Source organism: Theropithecus gelada, chromosome 3 (assembly GCF_003255815.1).
Source record: "Theropithecus gelada isolate Dixy chromosome 3, Tgel_1.0, whole genome shotgun sequence".
NCBI lineage: Eukaryota > Metazoa > Chordata > Mammalia > Primates > Cercopithecidae > Theropithecus > Theropithecus gelada.
In genome coordinates, this window is record NC_037670.1 from 18,503,363 (window position 1) to 18,518,645 (window position 15,283).

At 53.4% G+C, this 15,283-nt stretch overlaps 3 protein-coding genes across 13 annotated transcripts in view; 2 read left to right on the plus strand and 1 right to left on the minus strand.

Moving 5' to 3' along the window:
• Window positions 1-15,283, plus strand: part of TSPEAR (thrombospondin type laminin G domain and EAR repeats) — a 216,278-nt gene that overhangs the window by 135,163 nt on the left and 65,832 nt on the right. For 2 of the 3 annotated variants that reach the window (XM_025378923.1, XM_025378922.1), the window contains one exon: window positions 10,139-10,359. In XM_025378923.1, the coding sequence (XP_025234708.1) occupies window positions 10,261-10,359 (99 nt within the window). In that variant the 5' untranslated portion in view covers window positions 10,139-10,260. Of the gene's footprint in view, window positions 1-4,219; window positions 4,251-10,138; window positions 10,360-15,283 lie in introns of those variants that run through there. The other variant, XM_025378924.1, reaches the window with a different exon arrangement.
• On the minus strand, window positions 3,049-4,277 carry LOC112620407 (keratin-associated protein 10-12-like). 4 transcript variants are annotated; one of them, XM_025378952.1, is made up of 3 exons: window positions 4,095-4,277; window positions 3,951-4,064; window positions 3,049-3,824 (listed from the first exon to the last, which is right to left on the minus strand). In XM_025378952.1, the coding sequence occupies exons 1-3, from the start codon at window positions 4,269-4,271 to the stop codon at window positions 3,387-3,389; spliced, it is 729 nt and encodes a 242-aa protein (XP_025234737.1). In that variant the 5' UTR covers window positions 4,272-4,277; the 3' UTR covers window positions 3,049-3,386. The 4 variants fall into 4 exon arrangements, with proteins under 4 accessions (XP_025234737.1, XP_025234736.1, XP_025234735.1 ...); XM_025378951.1 differs by having other exon boundaries at window positions 3,951-4,271; XM_025378950.1 differs by having other exon boundaries at window positions 3,936-4,271.
• LOC112620402 (keratin-associated protein 10-3) lies at window positions 12,598-13,972 on the plus strand. Of its 6 annotated transcripts, XM_025378930.1 has the most exons (3): window positions 12,598-12,961; window positions 13,058-13,198; window positions 13,634-13,951. In XM_025378930.1, the coding sequence occupies exons 1-3, from the start codon at window positions 12,641-12,643 to the stop codon at window positions 13,949-13,951; spliced, it is 780 nt and encodes a 259-aa protein (XP_025234715.1). In that variant the 5' UTR covers window positions 12,598-12,640. The 6 variants fall into 6 exon arrangements, with proteins under 6 accessions (XP_025234715.1, XP_025234716.1, XP_025234713.1 ...); XM_025378931.1 differs by lacking the exon at window positions 13,058-13,198 and having other exon boundaries at window positions 12,598-12,970; window positions 13,607-13,972; XM_025378928.1 differs by lacking the exon at window positions 13,058-13,198 and having other exon boundaries at window positions 13,493-13,972.

Consider the following 15,283-nt stretch of genomic DNA (forward strand, 5'->3'; position numbering starts at 1 on the left):
GAAACTCCCCCATATAAAACCATCAGCTCTCGTGAGACTTATTCGCTATCATGAGAACAGCACAGGAGAGACCCACCCCCATGATTCAATTACCTCTCACCAGGTCCCTCCCACAACATGTGAGAATTCATGACGAGATTTGGGTGAGGACACAGCCAAACCATAACACCTAATATTGGTAATTTATTTGTTCTCTTGTTTTATAATGATCAGTAAAGTTAGAAATTTGCCAATTTTATTGGTCTATTAAAAAAACTAGGTTTGGTTTTATTTATTTCCCTGTTTGTCCACTTATTTGGTAGGTGATACGGTGGATGTGTGTCCCCTCCAAATCTCATGTTGAACCATGATCCCGTGTTGGAGGCAGGGCTTAGTGGGAGGTGACTGGGTCATGGGGATAGCTCCCTCATGAGTGGCTTGGTGTCACCCCCACAATAATGAGTGAAGTCTTGCTCTGTTACTTCATGGAGAGCTGGTTGTTCACAAGAGCCTGGCACTCCTCCTCTCTGTCTCTCTTGCTCCTGTCACACCATGTGATGCCTGCTCCCCGTCCACCTTCCACCATAAGTAAAGCATCCTGAGACCTCAGCAGAAGCTGAGCAGGTGCCATGCTTGTACAGCCTGTAGAACCAGGAACCAGATAGCAATGGGCCTTTCCTTATAAAGTGCCCAGTCTCAGGTATTCCTTTAAAGCAGTGCAAAATGGACAAACACAGTGGAGTTTTTAAATTCTTGATTATTTTATTATTTTTAGTTATTTTGGGGTTCAACATATGCTTCTTTAGCTTCTGAAGCTGGAAGCTCAGATAATTGATTTTAGGCCTTCTTTTCTGATAAAGCAAATTACTATGCATTTTCCTCTACATGCTTTGTTAGCTGCATCCCACAAGTATTGATATGTGGTGATTTCATTTTGATTTTATTCCAGATATTTCATAATTTCCATTGTGATTTATATTTTTACTCATAGGTCTTAAAGTGTGTTATTTAATTTCCAAGTATGTGGCAGTTTTCTAAATGTCTTTCTGTTAATGATTTCCAATTCTGTGTGGTCAAGCGGCACACTCAGCCCTCCTGTCATTTCATCCCTCCTGAGGACACTCAGACTTGCACTCAGGTCTCTCCGGTGGTTTACGTTGGTGGATGTTCCATGTGCACTTTAAACAATGCACATCCCACTGTTGTTGGATGGGATATTGTATAAATATCCCCTAAGTCAGCTTGTTTTATAGTGGTTTCTCAACTTTTCTATACACCTCCTAGAAAACTACTTTCTGAAGACAGATTGAGGTTTGGTAAAGACACAAAGGACCTCAACCAGCAGTGTTCTCAGCTCACGGGAAGGGAAATAGCACTGTAGTTTAATGAAGATTCTGAAGACAGAGTGAGGTTTGGTAAAGACACAGAGGACCTCGACCAGCAGTGTTCTCAGCTCACGGGAAGGGAGATAGCACTGTAGTTTAATGAAGACTCTTCCACAGAATCCCCCTTCTCTGGAGTTACTTTTAACTCTCTGGTTCCATGGGTTGCAATCAACACATTGAGTTGTGTTGCTGAAAACCATGGGCACGTTCACCCATGAGGTTTGCACCCTCACCCACCCTGGGACATCCGTGTGTTTGTTCACCCATGAGGTGCCCACTCTCACCCACCCTGGCACATCCTTGTGTCTGTTCACCCAGGAGGTTTGCACCCTCACCCACCCTGGAACACCTGTGTGTCTGTTAACCTGTGAGATGCCCACTCTCACTTGCCCTGGGATATCCGTGTGTCTGTTCACCTGTGAGTTGTGCCCACCCTCACCCACCCTGGCACATCTGTCTGTTCACCCGTGAGTTGTGCACTCCCTTCCACCCCGGGACTGTGGCTCCATGTGGCCAGTGCTCTGGGTCTGTCCTCACAACTCCACCTCCACTGCAGCTGAGTTCCCAGGCCACTCTCTGACACCTGTACATGGAAATTCTTTCTGATCTTATCATCATTGCTTTATGAGTATGTTTTATAATCATTGGAATAGTTGGCACTTCTTCCAGTGCTTACAACACATCATTATTCCAAATGTAATTTTTAAAGACTTCTTAAAATGCCTAAAACTCCTCAGCCCATCCTGCTCTGGCCAGTCCGCTGGCCCTGGGCTCACTGTGGTTACACATGCTGTCTGTCATTCTTGCCACTCCATTTGGAAACCTGAAAGAGGGAGTCCTACTTCTCTGACCTTAGAGAGGCTGGAGGGTCGAGGAGATGATTCTGCTCACACAGGGTGGAAGCGACAGAGACCTGATTCCAATCGCCAGCCTGTGTTCCTCCCACCACGCCAGTGATGTCTGCATAGTGCACAAGAGGATTTTAGGCAATGTCGATGAAGACTACTGATTTTGAAGCTAAGGGGGGCATTTGGATACACTCTAGGCAAGCATGGCGCTAGAAGACACCGTTCTTATTTTGACAGGTATTGTGCAGAAGAAGGAGAATTTATTTTTTTATTTTTTTTTTTTTGAGATGGAGTCTGGCTCTGTCACCCAGGCTGGAGTGCAGTGGCCGGATCTCAGCTCACTGCAAGCTCCGCCTCCCGGGTTCACGCCATTCTCCGGCCTCAGCCTCCCGAGTAGCTGGGACTACAGGCGCCCGCCACCACGCCCGGCTAGTTTTTTGTATTTCTTAATAGAGACGGGGTTTCACCGTGTTAGCCAGGATGGTCTCGATCTCCTGACCTCGTGATCCGCCCGTCTCGGCCTCCCAAAGTGCTGGGATTATAGGCTTGAGCCACCGCGCCCGGCAAGAAGGAGAATTTAAAAAGCAAATCAGCAAAAATAACTATGACATGACAAATAACACAGGAGGGTTAGGGACAAACCCAAGGGCCTGAAATGGCCAAAGGGCTGCAAGGCTCCCCCTGCCCATGTCCGTCTAGCCTGGACCCCTGGAAGCCACACACCCATGGGCACAGAAGAACACTCAGGGGACTGAAGGACAGCAGAGGGTTGTGCACAAAGGAGAAAACCACGGCCATGAGTTCCAGCCAAGACATCGATCAACATACCCGGATGCCAGCGCCATTGCAGTCTCAGGGCCTTTATTGGTCAGTTTGAGGGCCTCCAAAGAAGGCTCTGGGGCTCTGAGCCAGGAGGACAGAGACCTCACGGGTCAAGGCTGAGCTGACCCTCACGAGAAGTGGGAGATATGGAGGGGAGGCTACTGCCTTGGGAACTTTCTAGAAGCACCCCCCCCCCAAAAGGGCTGCAGCATTGAGTATAGACATTCAGTTCTTCCATTGTCCAGCTCAATAGCAGACATCAGGAAATGGTCAAAGTGCAGGAGCAATTCAGGATGTGACTATCAGCTTCCAGGTGGGAGATGAGCCTGGCTGGCACTGGGGGGCATGTCCATCAGCAGCTGGGCTTCTGACCTGAGCACACAGGGCGGCAGAGGAGGGACACGCAGGAGGCCGGGCGGCAGCAGCTGGACTGGCAGGAGGAGGTGGGGGCACAGCAGGAGGGGACGGGCACGCAGCAGGCGGGCCTGCACACGGGGCGGCAGAGGAGGGACACGGAGGAGGAGGGTCTGCAGCAGGAGGTGGTGCAGCAAGCTGGCTGGCAGCTAGACTGCTGGCAGCATAAAGTGGAAGCCCCAGAGCAAACAGGCACGCAGCTCACAGGCTTGCAGCAGACGGGCATGCAGCAGCCCTGCTGGCTTTGGGAGGAGGTGCAGCAAGCCGGCTGGCAGCTAGACTGCTGGCAGCACAGAGAGGAAGCCCCAGAGCAGATGGGCACACAGCAGACAGGCTTGCAGCACACACGCTTGCAGCAGACAGGCATGCAGCAGGCCTGCTGGCAGGAGGAGGAGGTGCAGCAGGCTGGCTGGCAGCTAGACTGCTGGCAGCATGAAAAGGAATCCTCAGAGCAGGTGGGCACACAGCACACGGGCTTGTAGCAGACGGGTACGCAGCAGGCCTGCTGGCAGGGGGAGGAGGTGCAGCAAGCTGGCTGGCAGCTAGACTGCTGGCAGCACGAGGGCGTGCAGGAGCTGGTGCAGCCTGATTGGCAGGGGCTGGACTCACAGGCCACCTGGCAGCAGGGGCTGGACACACAGCTCACTGGGGTGCAGACCAGGGTCAGGCAGGAGGCCGGGGCGCAGCAGCTGGGGGCGCAGCAGGGGGGCTCGCAGCGGCTCTCTGGGCAGTCGTCCACCTGCCAGGAGTCAGACCAAGAGTCACAGGAACCAGGAAGGCAGACGCGGCTGCTGTAGCTCAGGTCGCTGGAGCAGACGGACATGGTGGACGCTGCAGTGCTGGGGGTTGGGCTGGGCGAGATGGGAGGGAGTGAGTGAGGGAGTGAGTGAGGTGATCGGGTTTCTGGGGCTTTTATACTCCTCCCTGGCGCGTGTCATCCAGACAGGAGGCTCAGCAGGCCCTCCCTTCCTTGTTGGGGTGTACAGCCAGCTCCAGGAGAATAAACAGTAGCTGTGTTTTTGTTTCCCAAGAGCTGTTGCTCAGTTTACAAAACTTGGAATTGGCCTGGGGCACGTGTGTGTTTTAGACTCAGGAGGAAGAGCTGAGGTGCAGGTCAGGCTGTGCTGCTTTGCTCCCCAGGCTCACGTGGAGGGTGGCGTGGTCTGTGTGTGTGCCGGGCTATGGGGAGCGGGTGCCTGCGGGTGGCTCTGCTGGGCCATGGGTTTCTAGGCTGCTGAACAAGATCATGTGCCTCTGTGATTCAAAGGTTAGGGAGAGGTTCGTTTGGGTTCTAAATAAAGATAACGTGAGTCGTGATTTGTATGCAGTAACGTATTCCTTTCCTTGGGCTGCCGTGACAAACAGTACCACAAACTGGCTGGTCACACAACAGAAATTCCATGTCTCATGGTTTTGGAGGCCAGAGGTCTGAAATGGAGGTGTGGACAGCGTGGGTTCCTTCCGAGGCTGCAGGGGACACTGTCTCACCCCGCTCCCCTCACTCCTGTGGGCTGCTGCTATCTTTGGGGTCGTTGGCTTACAGTGGGCTCACCGGAGCTCCACCTTTATCTTCACACAGCTTCTCTGTGTGTGTGTGTGTCCCCAAATCTCCCCTTTTTATAAGGACACAAAGCATATTGCATATTGCAGTAGGGCCCATCCTAACAGCCTCCTCTTAACTTGGTCACCTACAAAGACCCTATTTCCATATAGGGTCACATTCACATGTGCCAGGGATTAGGACTTTGGCACCTTTTGAGGGACACAATTCAATCCACAGCAAGCGGACACAATGGCAGAACCTGGGATGAGGAGGTGGGTGCGGGAGCAGAACCCGGGATAGGAAGGCAGGTACAGCAGGAGTCTTTCTCGCCGACTCGGGCCTGGGGCAGGTGGAGCATGGAGGGGCGGCGAGGGTAGCACAGGACAGCAGGTGTCCAGCACCGGGCACTCAGCAGCCTTTGCTTGTGAGGTGTGGCTTCACCTCGTGGAATGGTTTTAGGGAATAGTGGTTGAAAAGCGGAGTTCACATCACCCTTCATCAGCTTCCTGACGCCACCGCAGGTCAGTTCCCAGCTCTGAGAAAGCGGCGCTGGTCTGTTTCTTCTCACCCAGGACAGGCTTTAAGCAGGTGCACTGGTTTCCCGCGGGCCCTGCTCAGGACCCCACATGGCGCTGGCCGAAAGGTCTCCTCGGCTGCTCTGGTTTGTGACTGTTGCCCAGTCTCTCCTGGGCCTCGGCGACCTTGACTGGTTGGGTGTTTTGTAGAATGCCCCTCCATGTGAACTTGCCTGAGGTTTCCTTGTGGTCACAGCAGGCATCGTGTTGGGGGAGGAATCCCACAGGAGCAGTGCACGCGGGGCACGGAGGGGACGTGGCCCATCCCATCCCTTGCAGTGCCGCCGTTTCCCTCTGTAATTGGTCATGTCTGAGACTTGGCAGCTGTCCTGCATCTGCCCAGGCATTTGCCCGGTAGTGTTGGCGCCCTCCGGGAGCCTGCCCCGTGCAGCCCCTGTGGGGCGCTGTTGAGGATTCTCTGCCCTGTTCCTTCCACACTTGCTAATTGAAATCTCCCGGGAGGAGGAGCTGTCCTGCTCTCCTGTGTGTCTGCTTCCTTATTTATTTACCTGGGTGTGGACTAAAGAATATTTATCTATTACTTGAGTTATAGTCCAATATCATCACTATGTATTTTGTGGTTGCAGTGGTTCCAACTTTGGCCCTCACGTTCTTTCATTTTGGCCCTGGTGCCCTTTCAACATGCTGTCCCTCCCTGACCTTTCTTTTTTTGGTTGTTTTTTGTTTTTGTTTTTGAGACGGAGTCTCGCTCTGTCACCCAGGCTGGAGTTCAGTGGTGCGATCTTGGCTCACTGCAAGCTCCGCCTCCCGGGTTCACGCCATTCTCCTGCCTCAGCCTCCCAAGTAGCTGGGACTACAGGCACCCGCCACCACGCCCGGCTAATATTTTGTATTTTTAGTAGAGATGGGGTTTCACCGTGTTAGCCAGGATGGTCTCAATCTCCTGACCTTGTGATCTGCCCATCTTGGCCTCCCAAAGCACTGGGATTACAGGCTTGAGCCACCATGCCTGGCCCTTCCCTGACCTTTCTTACTTTTGGGTTCAAGTTCATCTCAGATTTGCCCTGTTTCATCTGTGGAATCAGACACTTCTCCAGGAAACCCTGCGGTGGACCAAGGCATTTAGAAGCCAAGATCAGGAGCAAGGTGTGCTCACACCACTGGGGTGTCGTTTCCCAGCCCTCCCAGCAGACAGAGCAAGGAGGCCGGCACGTGCACTAACACCCCTGATCTTACAGAGCAAGGAGGCCAGCACGTGCACTAACACCCCTGATCTTAGAGGGAGGGGGTTCCCCACCAAGAATAGTGTTGGTGCTGGTTTTTCCAGACTAGTGTTATCTGGTTTGAAAAGTTCCCTTCTAGGCTGGGTGTGGTGACTGATGCCTGTAATTCCAGCACTTTGGGAGGCCAAGGCAGGAGGATCATTTGAGGCCAGGAGTTTGAGATCAGCCTGGGCAACATAGCCAGGCCCCATCTCTACAATGTATTGTCTTTTTTACATGTTGCTGGATTTTATTTGCTAACATTTTATTGAGGATTTTTGTGTCTACATTTATGGGGGTGGTTGGTCTCTAGTTTTCTCTTATTGCAATGCCTTTGCCTGGTTTGGTAACACTGCGTTCATGAAAAGAGTTGGTGAGTGTTTTTCCTCTTCTATCTTCTGAAAGATATGATGTAGAATTGACATTTTTTCTTCTTTAAAGGACTCGTAGTATTTTCCAGGAAATTGTAGTTTTTCTGTGTTGGAAGGTGTCCTTTATTAGATACCAGACCTCCGAGTTATCTTTTCTTCTTTAATGAGTTCTGGTATTTGCACCTATCAAGGAATTGGTCCACATTATCTGAGGTTTTGAAGAGACACACATGGTATTGTTTATGGAGTTCCCTTATCAGCCTTTTAATTTCCAACAATTGTTTAGCAATATCCCCTTTTGTTTTCCATATTGTTTATCAATTTGATTGATCTCAAAGAACCAGCTTGGGTTTAATCAATTTCCTCTATTTTCCTTTTGTTTTCAATTGCACGGACTCCTGCCCTAACCTTCCCTTTGCTTGCTGTGCGTTCCATTTCCTCGTCTTTCTCTAGTTTCTCAAGGCAAAGCTCCTATGTTGGATTCAATACCTTCCTTCATTTCAAAGCAGCACTCGGCCCCCTCCTTCTCCATCCTCGGTGGCTGTACCCGGCCTGTGCGTGAGGCTGTGAATGAGCTAATCTCTGCAGTCCCTTCTGAAATTCCATAATTCCTGGCTTCGGAACCCATGTCTCACGGATGATAGAGTCAAGGAGGATGCCCCACAAGGTGGCTGTGAGGGCGGGTCAACCTCCAGAGGCCCCCACCCAGGACTGCTGAGGCTGTGTCGGGGACTCATCTGCCCTTGGGTTTCCACTCCCAGGAGGCTGAGAGGCACACAAGAAAACTGGCTGGACTGCAAGCGTGGGGTCCGGAGCCAGGGAGAGGCTGTTTTAATTAAACAGTGGAGGGAGAGGCTCTTGCTGGGATGGGCAGGATTCTGCTTCCTGATTGCCAAAGCCCAGTGAGCGATGGGCTGATTGTCTATCCTGGGGCTCAGCAGGGCAGAGGCTCATCCTGAGTGCGGGGCAGGACACCTTCTGGATGGTGGCCCCCATGTTTCCTCAATGAGGAGGTGGCCCCTGGTCGTGCTCCATCTAAACCCCCGGGGGTGAGCCCAGCACCAGGCAGTGCTGTGCAGCAGGGTCTCTCTGAGACTGGGGGGAGGGGGCGGTAGGGTGCATGGGGTTTAGTTAGAGACCCATTCTCTCCAGGGGACCCAGGACACAACGCCACAGAATGTGGAGTCTCATCCCCCACCCCGGCCAGCCTGAGGTTTGGGCCAACATCAGAGCCCTGAGGCACAGAATCCCTCCACACCAAGACGCCAGAATCCTCCCAGAGTCAGCCTGGGACCCCCCAGACACACACAGCGGCCTCCCTCGGGGGTGGTCCCTGTACAAAGACCTCTCTACACACAGTGTCCACTGTTGCTGTCCCTATGTCGTGGCGTGTTTTATAGCACAGGGTCTTTCCAAGAAGCGGCAAAGCCTCCTCACATTCTACCTTTTGTGTTTAATTGCATAAATAGTAACAATAATAATACATTCTCCTGTCCTAAAGCAGGCCACCCTCTCTTCACAGTGCTCCCCCCATCTGCGTGTCCCCACACTCTCTGGTGCTGTGGGTCACACACCCTCACCACAGGACCCTCTGCGTCCTTTCCATCCTTGGCCCATGGTGTGTCCTGTCACATCTTCCCACTCCCGGCCAGGATGCTCACGGCCGCTTTGCCGGCTGTTCCTGCACTGCACGTCTGGGTCACATCCGGTTTTTCTCACAAAGAAGTGCCCTTCACGCCCTGTGTGCGGACGGCGATGCTTTTCTAGGGTATGCCCTTCTGCAGACCTGCTCCATCCCAGGTGCTCACACTCTCTGGAGGACGTAGAGGACCCGAGTGTCACTGCAGCTGTGGCACTGTGAGCACATGGTGGTGCAAGGAAGGGCTGCCTTCTGCTGGCCTGGACTGGAGTCCTGCTCTCCGGCTGCTCACTGGGGCCCCGCCACACGCAGGCAGGTGCGGGAGGGAGGCCTCTGCTTGAGATCTTTGACCAAAGCCCTTCCAGGACCTTCACAGGAAAGCCATGACATTCCCTGCACAATGCCAGCCAGGACGGGCACGTGGGGGAAGATGAACCTAGAGGGCTGAGTGCCAGAGTGGACTGACCCGACACCCCCATGCCAGGCTGAGGCAGAAGGCCCCCCAGCAAGACTGACAGAGCAAGGGAGACAGCTCCGGGAACACCTGCTTCATTCAGCCACGCCCTGGCATTTACCCAGGCTGGGGCCAGCTGCAGTGGCCGGGTCGAGGAGGGTCCAGGCATCAGCCTCAGGCTCTGCTCCCAGCCACTCAGCCTGGGCCAGGGATCTGGTCTGCAGGCCTCTGCTAGCCCCGAATGCCCTCCACGCTTCCCATTTTCCTCCCTGTCATCCAGCCTCAGAGGAGGCCAGGCCAGCCCATCAATTATGTTCCCACCAACTTTGAACTGTGAATCCGAGGTTCCCCAGGAGCTTATCCACTCCCCCGGCATGCCCAGAAGGGGATGAGGGGAAGACACCGCCAGCTCCATGGCAGCTCCAGTCTCCCATAGCGCCCGAGGGCAGCACAGGGAACCAAGGGAGGCCAGCAGACAGGAGCCTGGGCCTGCCTGGTCTCATTCCCAGACACTTCCTACGTTTCCTTTGGGGTCCCCATGGCTGCGGTGGGGCCATGCGTTCCTTCCTTCGTCCTGCACAGCTCACCCTGCACAGGGCCTGGCTGCCGACTTGAAAACAGCAGCCATGGGTGGAATGTCACCTGCAGCTCAGAGGCAGCCGTGCAAGATCCCCCAGGAGCAGGAGGAGGAGTGGGGGAGGCCACACAGGCACGCCTCATGGTGCCTCTGTTTCCTCGCCACTGAAACAGAGATAACCACGGTTCACAGCTCACAGGGGCTGCAGTGCTGTGTAAAGAGCCTGCCACGCTGATACATGGTGGCTGTCATGGTATCCACTTTTGGGGGTGTCCTGGCCTAATCTCCCTGTGATTTCTTTGCCACAGACCTGCGCCCCCTGGACATCCTGGCAGAGGTGGTCCCTTCTGATGGCGCCACAAGCGGGATCAGGATAGTTCAGGTTCACGGTGCACGGGGACTCCAGCTCTCGGCAGCCGCCCCCCACGTCATGAGCTTCCCCGCATCCAGGATTTTCTCCCAGTGTGACCTCTTCCCTGAAGAATTTTCCATCGTTGTAACCTTGAGAGTCCCCCATCTTCCACCCAAGGTCAGTGGCACTTTCTGCGCTTCGTGTTAGAATAGCGGGATTTTCCCTTGTGAGGTTCCCAGTTCCAACGCGCGCACAGGTTGAGGGGCGGCATTTGTCAAGGACTCTCTGGGTTTCTCTGGGATCAAGAGTGGCTTGCCTTGCTAGGTTATGAGGTCCCTGTCACTGGCAGTATGTGACAGTCTGTGTGACCATTTGCTAGGGGTTTGCACAGCCAGTTCCTGCAATTGAGGGTCTAGTGCTCAGAGTTTTTATGTTGACATCCTTTAGCAGGAAGCGCTAACAATAAAATCACATCTAAAAAGGTACACTTTGTAGACCCATTTATCGAAGACTTGAAGTGCTATTAATCCCACATCTAACAGGTAAGCCCCATTCCATCCTCTGCCTACTAGTTTGGAAGGTGAAGACAATAATGTTTGTCTCTGTCCCCTCCCCATGGTTTCGGGGACAGTGCACATCATATCTGTGCAGCAGGTCCTTCTGAAGTAAATAAAAATGAATTTGCATTTCCAATTCAGCATTGTTGATTAAGAAAGGAAAAGCCCTTCTTCCAGCAATGGCTGCTCTGGCTGTGCGATATTCCATCGAGTGTGACTCCGTGCTGGTCTCTGCATACGCACCCATCCTCTCTCCTCTTCCTTCTAACCTGCTGTAAACCCCAACCACTGAGTTCTCAGTGTCAATATTTTCCAGTTCCCTAACTTCCATTTTGTTATATAACTTCCAATGTTTAGGTTAAAGTCTTCATCTTCTCAGCTATTTTCTTGAGCGTGGCTCCAATGTTCATTACGTGGACAACTCCAATACGTGGACCACCTAAAAGACTGGTTCTGTTTTCTGCTTTATCTTTCTACTTTCTGTCATGCACCATACTTTTAAAATTTTATTTATTTATTTTGAGACTGAGTCTTGCTCTGTAACCCAGGCTGGAGTTCAGTGGCACAATCATGGCTCACTGCAGCTACCTCAAGCTACCTTCCCACCTCAGCCTCCAAACAGCTGGAACCACAGGTGCATGCCACCACTCCTGGTGAATTTAAAAAAAAAAATTGTGTAGAGATGGGATCTCACTATATTGCCCAGATTGGTCTTGATCCTCCTGCCTCAGTCCCCCAAAGTGCTGGGATTATAGGTGTGATCCCCCGTGCCCAGCCATGCCTCGGACTTTTTAACAGCTCTGTTGAGATGCAATTCGCGTGCCCTACAATTCACCCATTTAAAGTGTATAATTTGATGGTTTTTGGTAGATTCACAGATATGTACGAGCAATTTGAGGACACTTTCCTCACTTCAGAGGAGGCCCATAGGTTAAATATCACCCTGGACCCTGCATCAGCCCAGCACTAAGCACGGACTACGCTCCTTTCTGTCTCTAGGGATTTGCGTCTCCTGCGTGTTCCTTGTAAAGGGGATCGTAGGGTGTATTTCTTTTGTGACTGGCTTCTTTTGCTTAGAATGTCTTCAAGGTTTATCCATGCTGTGGCTTGTGTCAGCGCTTCATTCCTTCTTACGGTCCAATAATACTCCATGGTATGGGCCTGCCGCAGTGAGATTATCCTTTTCTCAGCTGGTGGACGTGTGGATTGCTTCCACCGTTTGGCTGTTAAGAATAACGTTACTACAGGCATTCGTGCATTCCTGTGTGCACTTTTGTGTGGACGTATGTTTTCATTTCTCCTGTGGATGCACTTAGGAGCGGATGCCTGCATCCTGTGGTTAACTTTTCGAGGAACTACCAGCCCGCTTACCAAGCTTGCTGGCAGCATTTTACATTCCTGCCAGCAGCGTGCAATGGTTGTGATTCTCCACAGTCTTTACTCTCCTCAAGGCCCAGAAACTGAGGTTCTCCTAACCTCATCCCTCCTTAGGTGCAGAAGTGTTTTATAAGTGCAGACTCCTCCTGGGATGGAGCAGAGGGCTGTCAGTTCCAGAATATCGCCTCATGGCCACTGTCCCTGCTTCTGGAGTGTGCGTTGATGCAATCAATATATTTCTACTGATTTATTTATGGACAAACCCACATTAGGGAAGACCCAACCCCAGTCAGGAGCCTCACAAACCAGAGCATCCACAAACAATGAAGCAACACTACTAACACAACAGTGCCTACAACAACAAGGAAAACGAAGGCTTCTCGAAGCCAGCCAGGGGTAGCACAATCAACACAGAGGGGTATAAAGGTTCCAACCACTCAGAACACCCGGCACAACCACTCACTCACTCACTCACTCACTCACTCACTCACATCTCCTCCAGCTCACCTCCTCCACACCCCAGCATGGCCACATCCACCATGTCCGTCTGCTCCAGCACTTGCTCTGACTCCTGGCAGGTGGACGACTGCCCAGAGGCCTGCTGTGAGCCCCCCTGCCGCGCCCCCAGCTGCTGCGCCCCAGCCCCCTGCCTGACCCTGGTCTGTACCCCAGTGAGCTGTGTGTCCAGCCCCTGCTGCCAGGCGGCCTGTGAGCCCAGCCTCTGCCAATCAGGCTGCACCAGCTCCTGCACGCCCTCGTGCTGCCAGCAGACTAGCTGCCAGCCGGCTTGCTGCACCTCCTCCCCCTGCCAGCAGGCCTGCTGTGTGCCTGTCTGCTGCAAGCCTGTGTGCTGTGTGCCTACCTGCTCTGAGGATTCCTCTTCATGCTGCCAGCAGTCTAGCTGCCAGCCAGCTTGCTGTGCCTCTTCCTCCTGCCAGCAGGCCTGCTGTGTGCCTGTGTGCTGCAAGCCCGTGTGCTGTGTGCCTACCTGCTCTGAGGATTCCTCTTCATGCTGCCAGCAGTCTAGCTGCCAGCCAGCTTGCTGCACCTCCTCTCCGTGTCAGCAGTCCTGCTATGTGCCCGTCTGCTGCAAGCCTGTCTGCTGCAAGTCTGTCTGCTGTGTGCCCATCTGCTCTGGGGGTTCTACTTCATGCTGCCAGCAGTCTAGCTGCCAGCCAGCTTGCTGCACCTCCTCTCCGTGTCAGCAGTCCTGCTATGTGCCCGTCTGCTGCAAGCCTGTCTGCTGCAAGTCTGTCTGCTGTGTGCCCATCTGCTCTGGGGGTTCTACTTCATGCTGCCAGCAGTCTAGCTGCCAGCCAGCTTGCTGCACCTCCTCTCCGTGTCAGCAGTCCTCCTATGTGCCCGTCTGCTGCAAGCCTGTCTGCTGCAAGTCTGTCTGCTGTGTGCCCATCTGCTCTGGGGGTTCTACTTCATGCTGCCAGCAGTCTAGCTGCCAGCCAGCTTGCTGCACCTCCTCTCCGTGTCAGCAGTCCTCCTGTGTGCCCGTCTGCTGCAAGCCTGTCTGCTCCAAGTCTGTCTGCTGTGTGCCCGTCTGCTCTGGGGCTTCCACTTCATGCTGCCAGCAGTCTAGCTGCCAGCCGGCTTGCAGCACCACCTCCTGCTGCAGACCCTCCTCCTCTGTGTCCCTCCTCTGCCGCCCCGTGTGCAGGCCCGCCTGCTGCGTGCCCGTCTCCTCCTGCTGTGCCCCCGCCTCCTCCTGCCAGACCAGTTGCTGCCGCCCGGCCTCCTACGTGTCCCTCCTCTGCCGCCCCACGTGCTCCCGCCTCTCTTCCGCGTGCTGCGGCCTCTCCTCAGGCCAGAAGTCCAGCTGCTGACGGGCAGGTCCTGTTTCTCCAGAGTTGTTCCAGGACCATCTCTGACTTCCGAAAATCCTTGCAGCCCTGAGCCCTGTCTGAGTCTCCTCTGCCCAGAGCCACTGCACCTCCAGCTGGCAATGCTGAGCCTTCATGCTGAGTTCCCTCCAGGCATGCATTTCTCCCACACCCTCACCTCCATCCTGGCCAGCCGGTGGTCGCTGCGTCCTGCCCCATGTGTGTGATCAGTCTGTCAACGAATAAAGTCACCACTGTGCCCTCTCAGAGGTCTTTTTTGCATATCTGGCAAGCCCTGGGGGAAGAACTTCGATGTGCTGTGTGGGGTGGGAGCTTTGGGCCTCTGGCCTTGAGCTGCATCCAGGCTGACAGCACCGGGGGCGGAGGCAGTCCTGACTTCCCGCTGTGTGGGGTCTGCTGCTGTGGGGTCCCCTGCCAGCCTCAGCATCTCCAGGCCCCAGGGGTGCCCTTCTCTATGAATGCCCCGCACCCACCGGGCCTGGCCTCTCCCTGGGCTCCTCCCTCTCTCTCCTTTCTCTGCCTGTCTGACCCCCCACTCACCATCTTCTCACCAGCCCTCTCTTATTAAATGAAATAAATACTTCTCATTCCTGGAAGATATTTTAGAGCTGATACTTATTTCAAAGTATCTGTGTATGTTTGTTGGACAGTCTGTGTACGATCATCCCAATGCCTGAAGTCTCTGTGGGTCCATTTCAGCTTTCTGTCATTTCCGCCAGTTCTCACTCATGGTGTCTTGTTTCCTTGTGTGCTTTGCTGTTTGTGGCTGAGTAACCACCGTTGTGCTTGAAAAGTATTTGTGGGCATTTCTGAGGCCTCTAAGACAGGTGTGTTTGCTTTTGTCTTATATGAGGAACCCTCTGATTCCAGGATCACCTTCAACTAAATTCATGGCTTTGATTTGTGTGGGGCACCCAAAAGGTGCCAGTTCGGGCTGCAAAGCAGAATGAGGCCAGGCTTATTGGGGCAGGATGTTCTCCTCCGGGTGTGCTGAGTCCCCAGGCAGCCAGCAGCCTCCGGGATGGACATAAGCCCATGCTTACCTCTGACTCCCTCTTCTCTGAGGGTGCAGCCTGTGCAGTCTCTAGCTTCATGTAGGGATAGTCTCCTTTAGACCCCACCACGAGGGGGGCTCTTGGCTTTGATTTCTGTCCTCTTCATCCTGCAAAACCATTCAATCCTAAATTTAAAATTGGCAGACCAGCGAATGCCCTCAAGAACAAAGTGAATTCTGGGTGTTTCTAAATGCTATGGGTTAGAGCAAGAGTCGTTCAGCTGGGGTCTGTGATCTTGGATGAGAAGGAAAAAAATGCA

Excerpts from the sequence above, each read along its gene's own strand:
- LOC112620407 (XM_025378949.1), bottom strand. The coding sequence starts at position 4,271 with ATGTCCGTCTGCTCCAGCGACCTGAGCTACAGCAGCCGCGTCTGCCTT. Across the intron at positions 3,460-3,525 it reads TCCCTCCTCTGCCGCCCCGT|CTGCTGCCGCCCGGCCTCCT; the intron begins GTGCAGGCCCGC and ends CTGCCAGTCCAG.
- LOC112620402 (XM_025378925.1), top strand. The coding sequence starts at position 12,641 with ATGGCCACATCCACCATGTCCGTCTGCTCCAGCACTTGCTCTGACTCC. Across the intron at positions 12,947-13,057 it reads AGCAGGCCTGCTGTGTGCCT|GCCTGCTGTGTGCCTGTGTG; the intron begins GTCTGCTGCAAG and ends TCCTGCCAGCAG.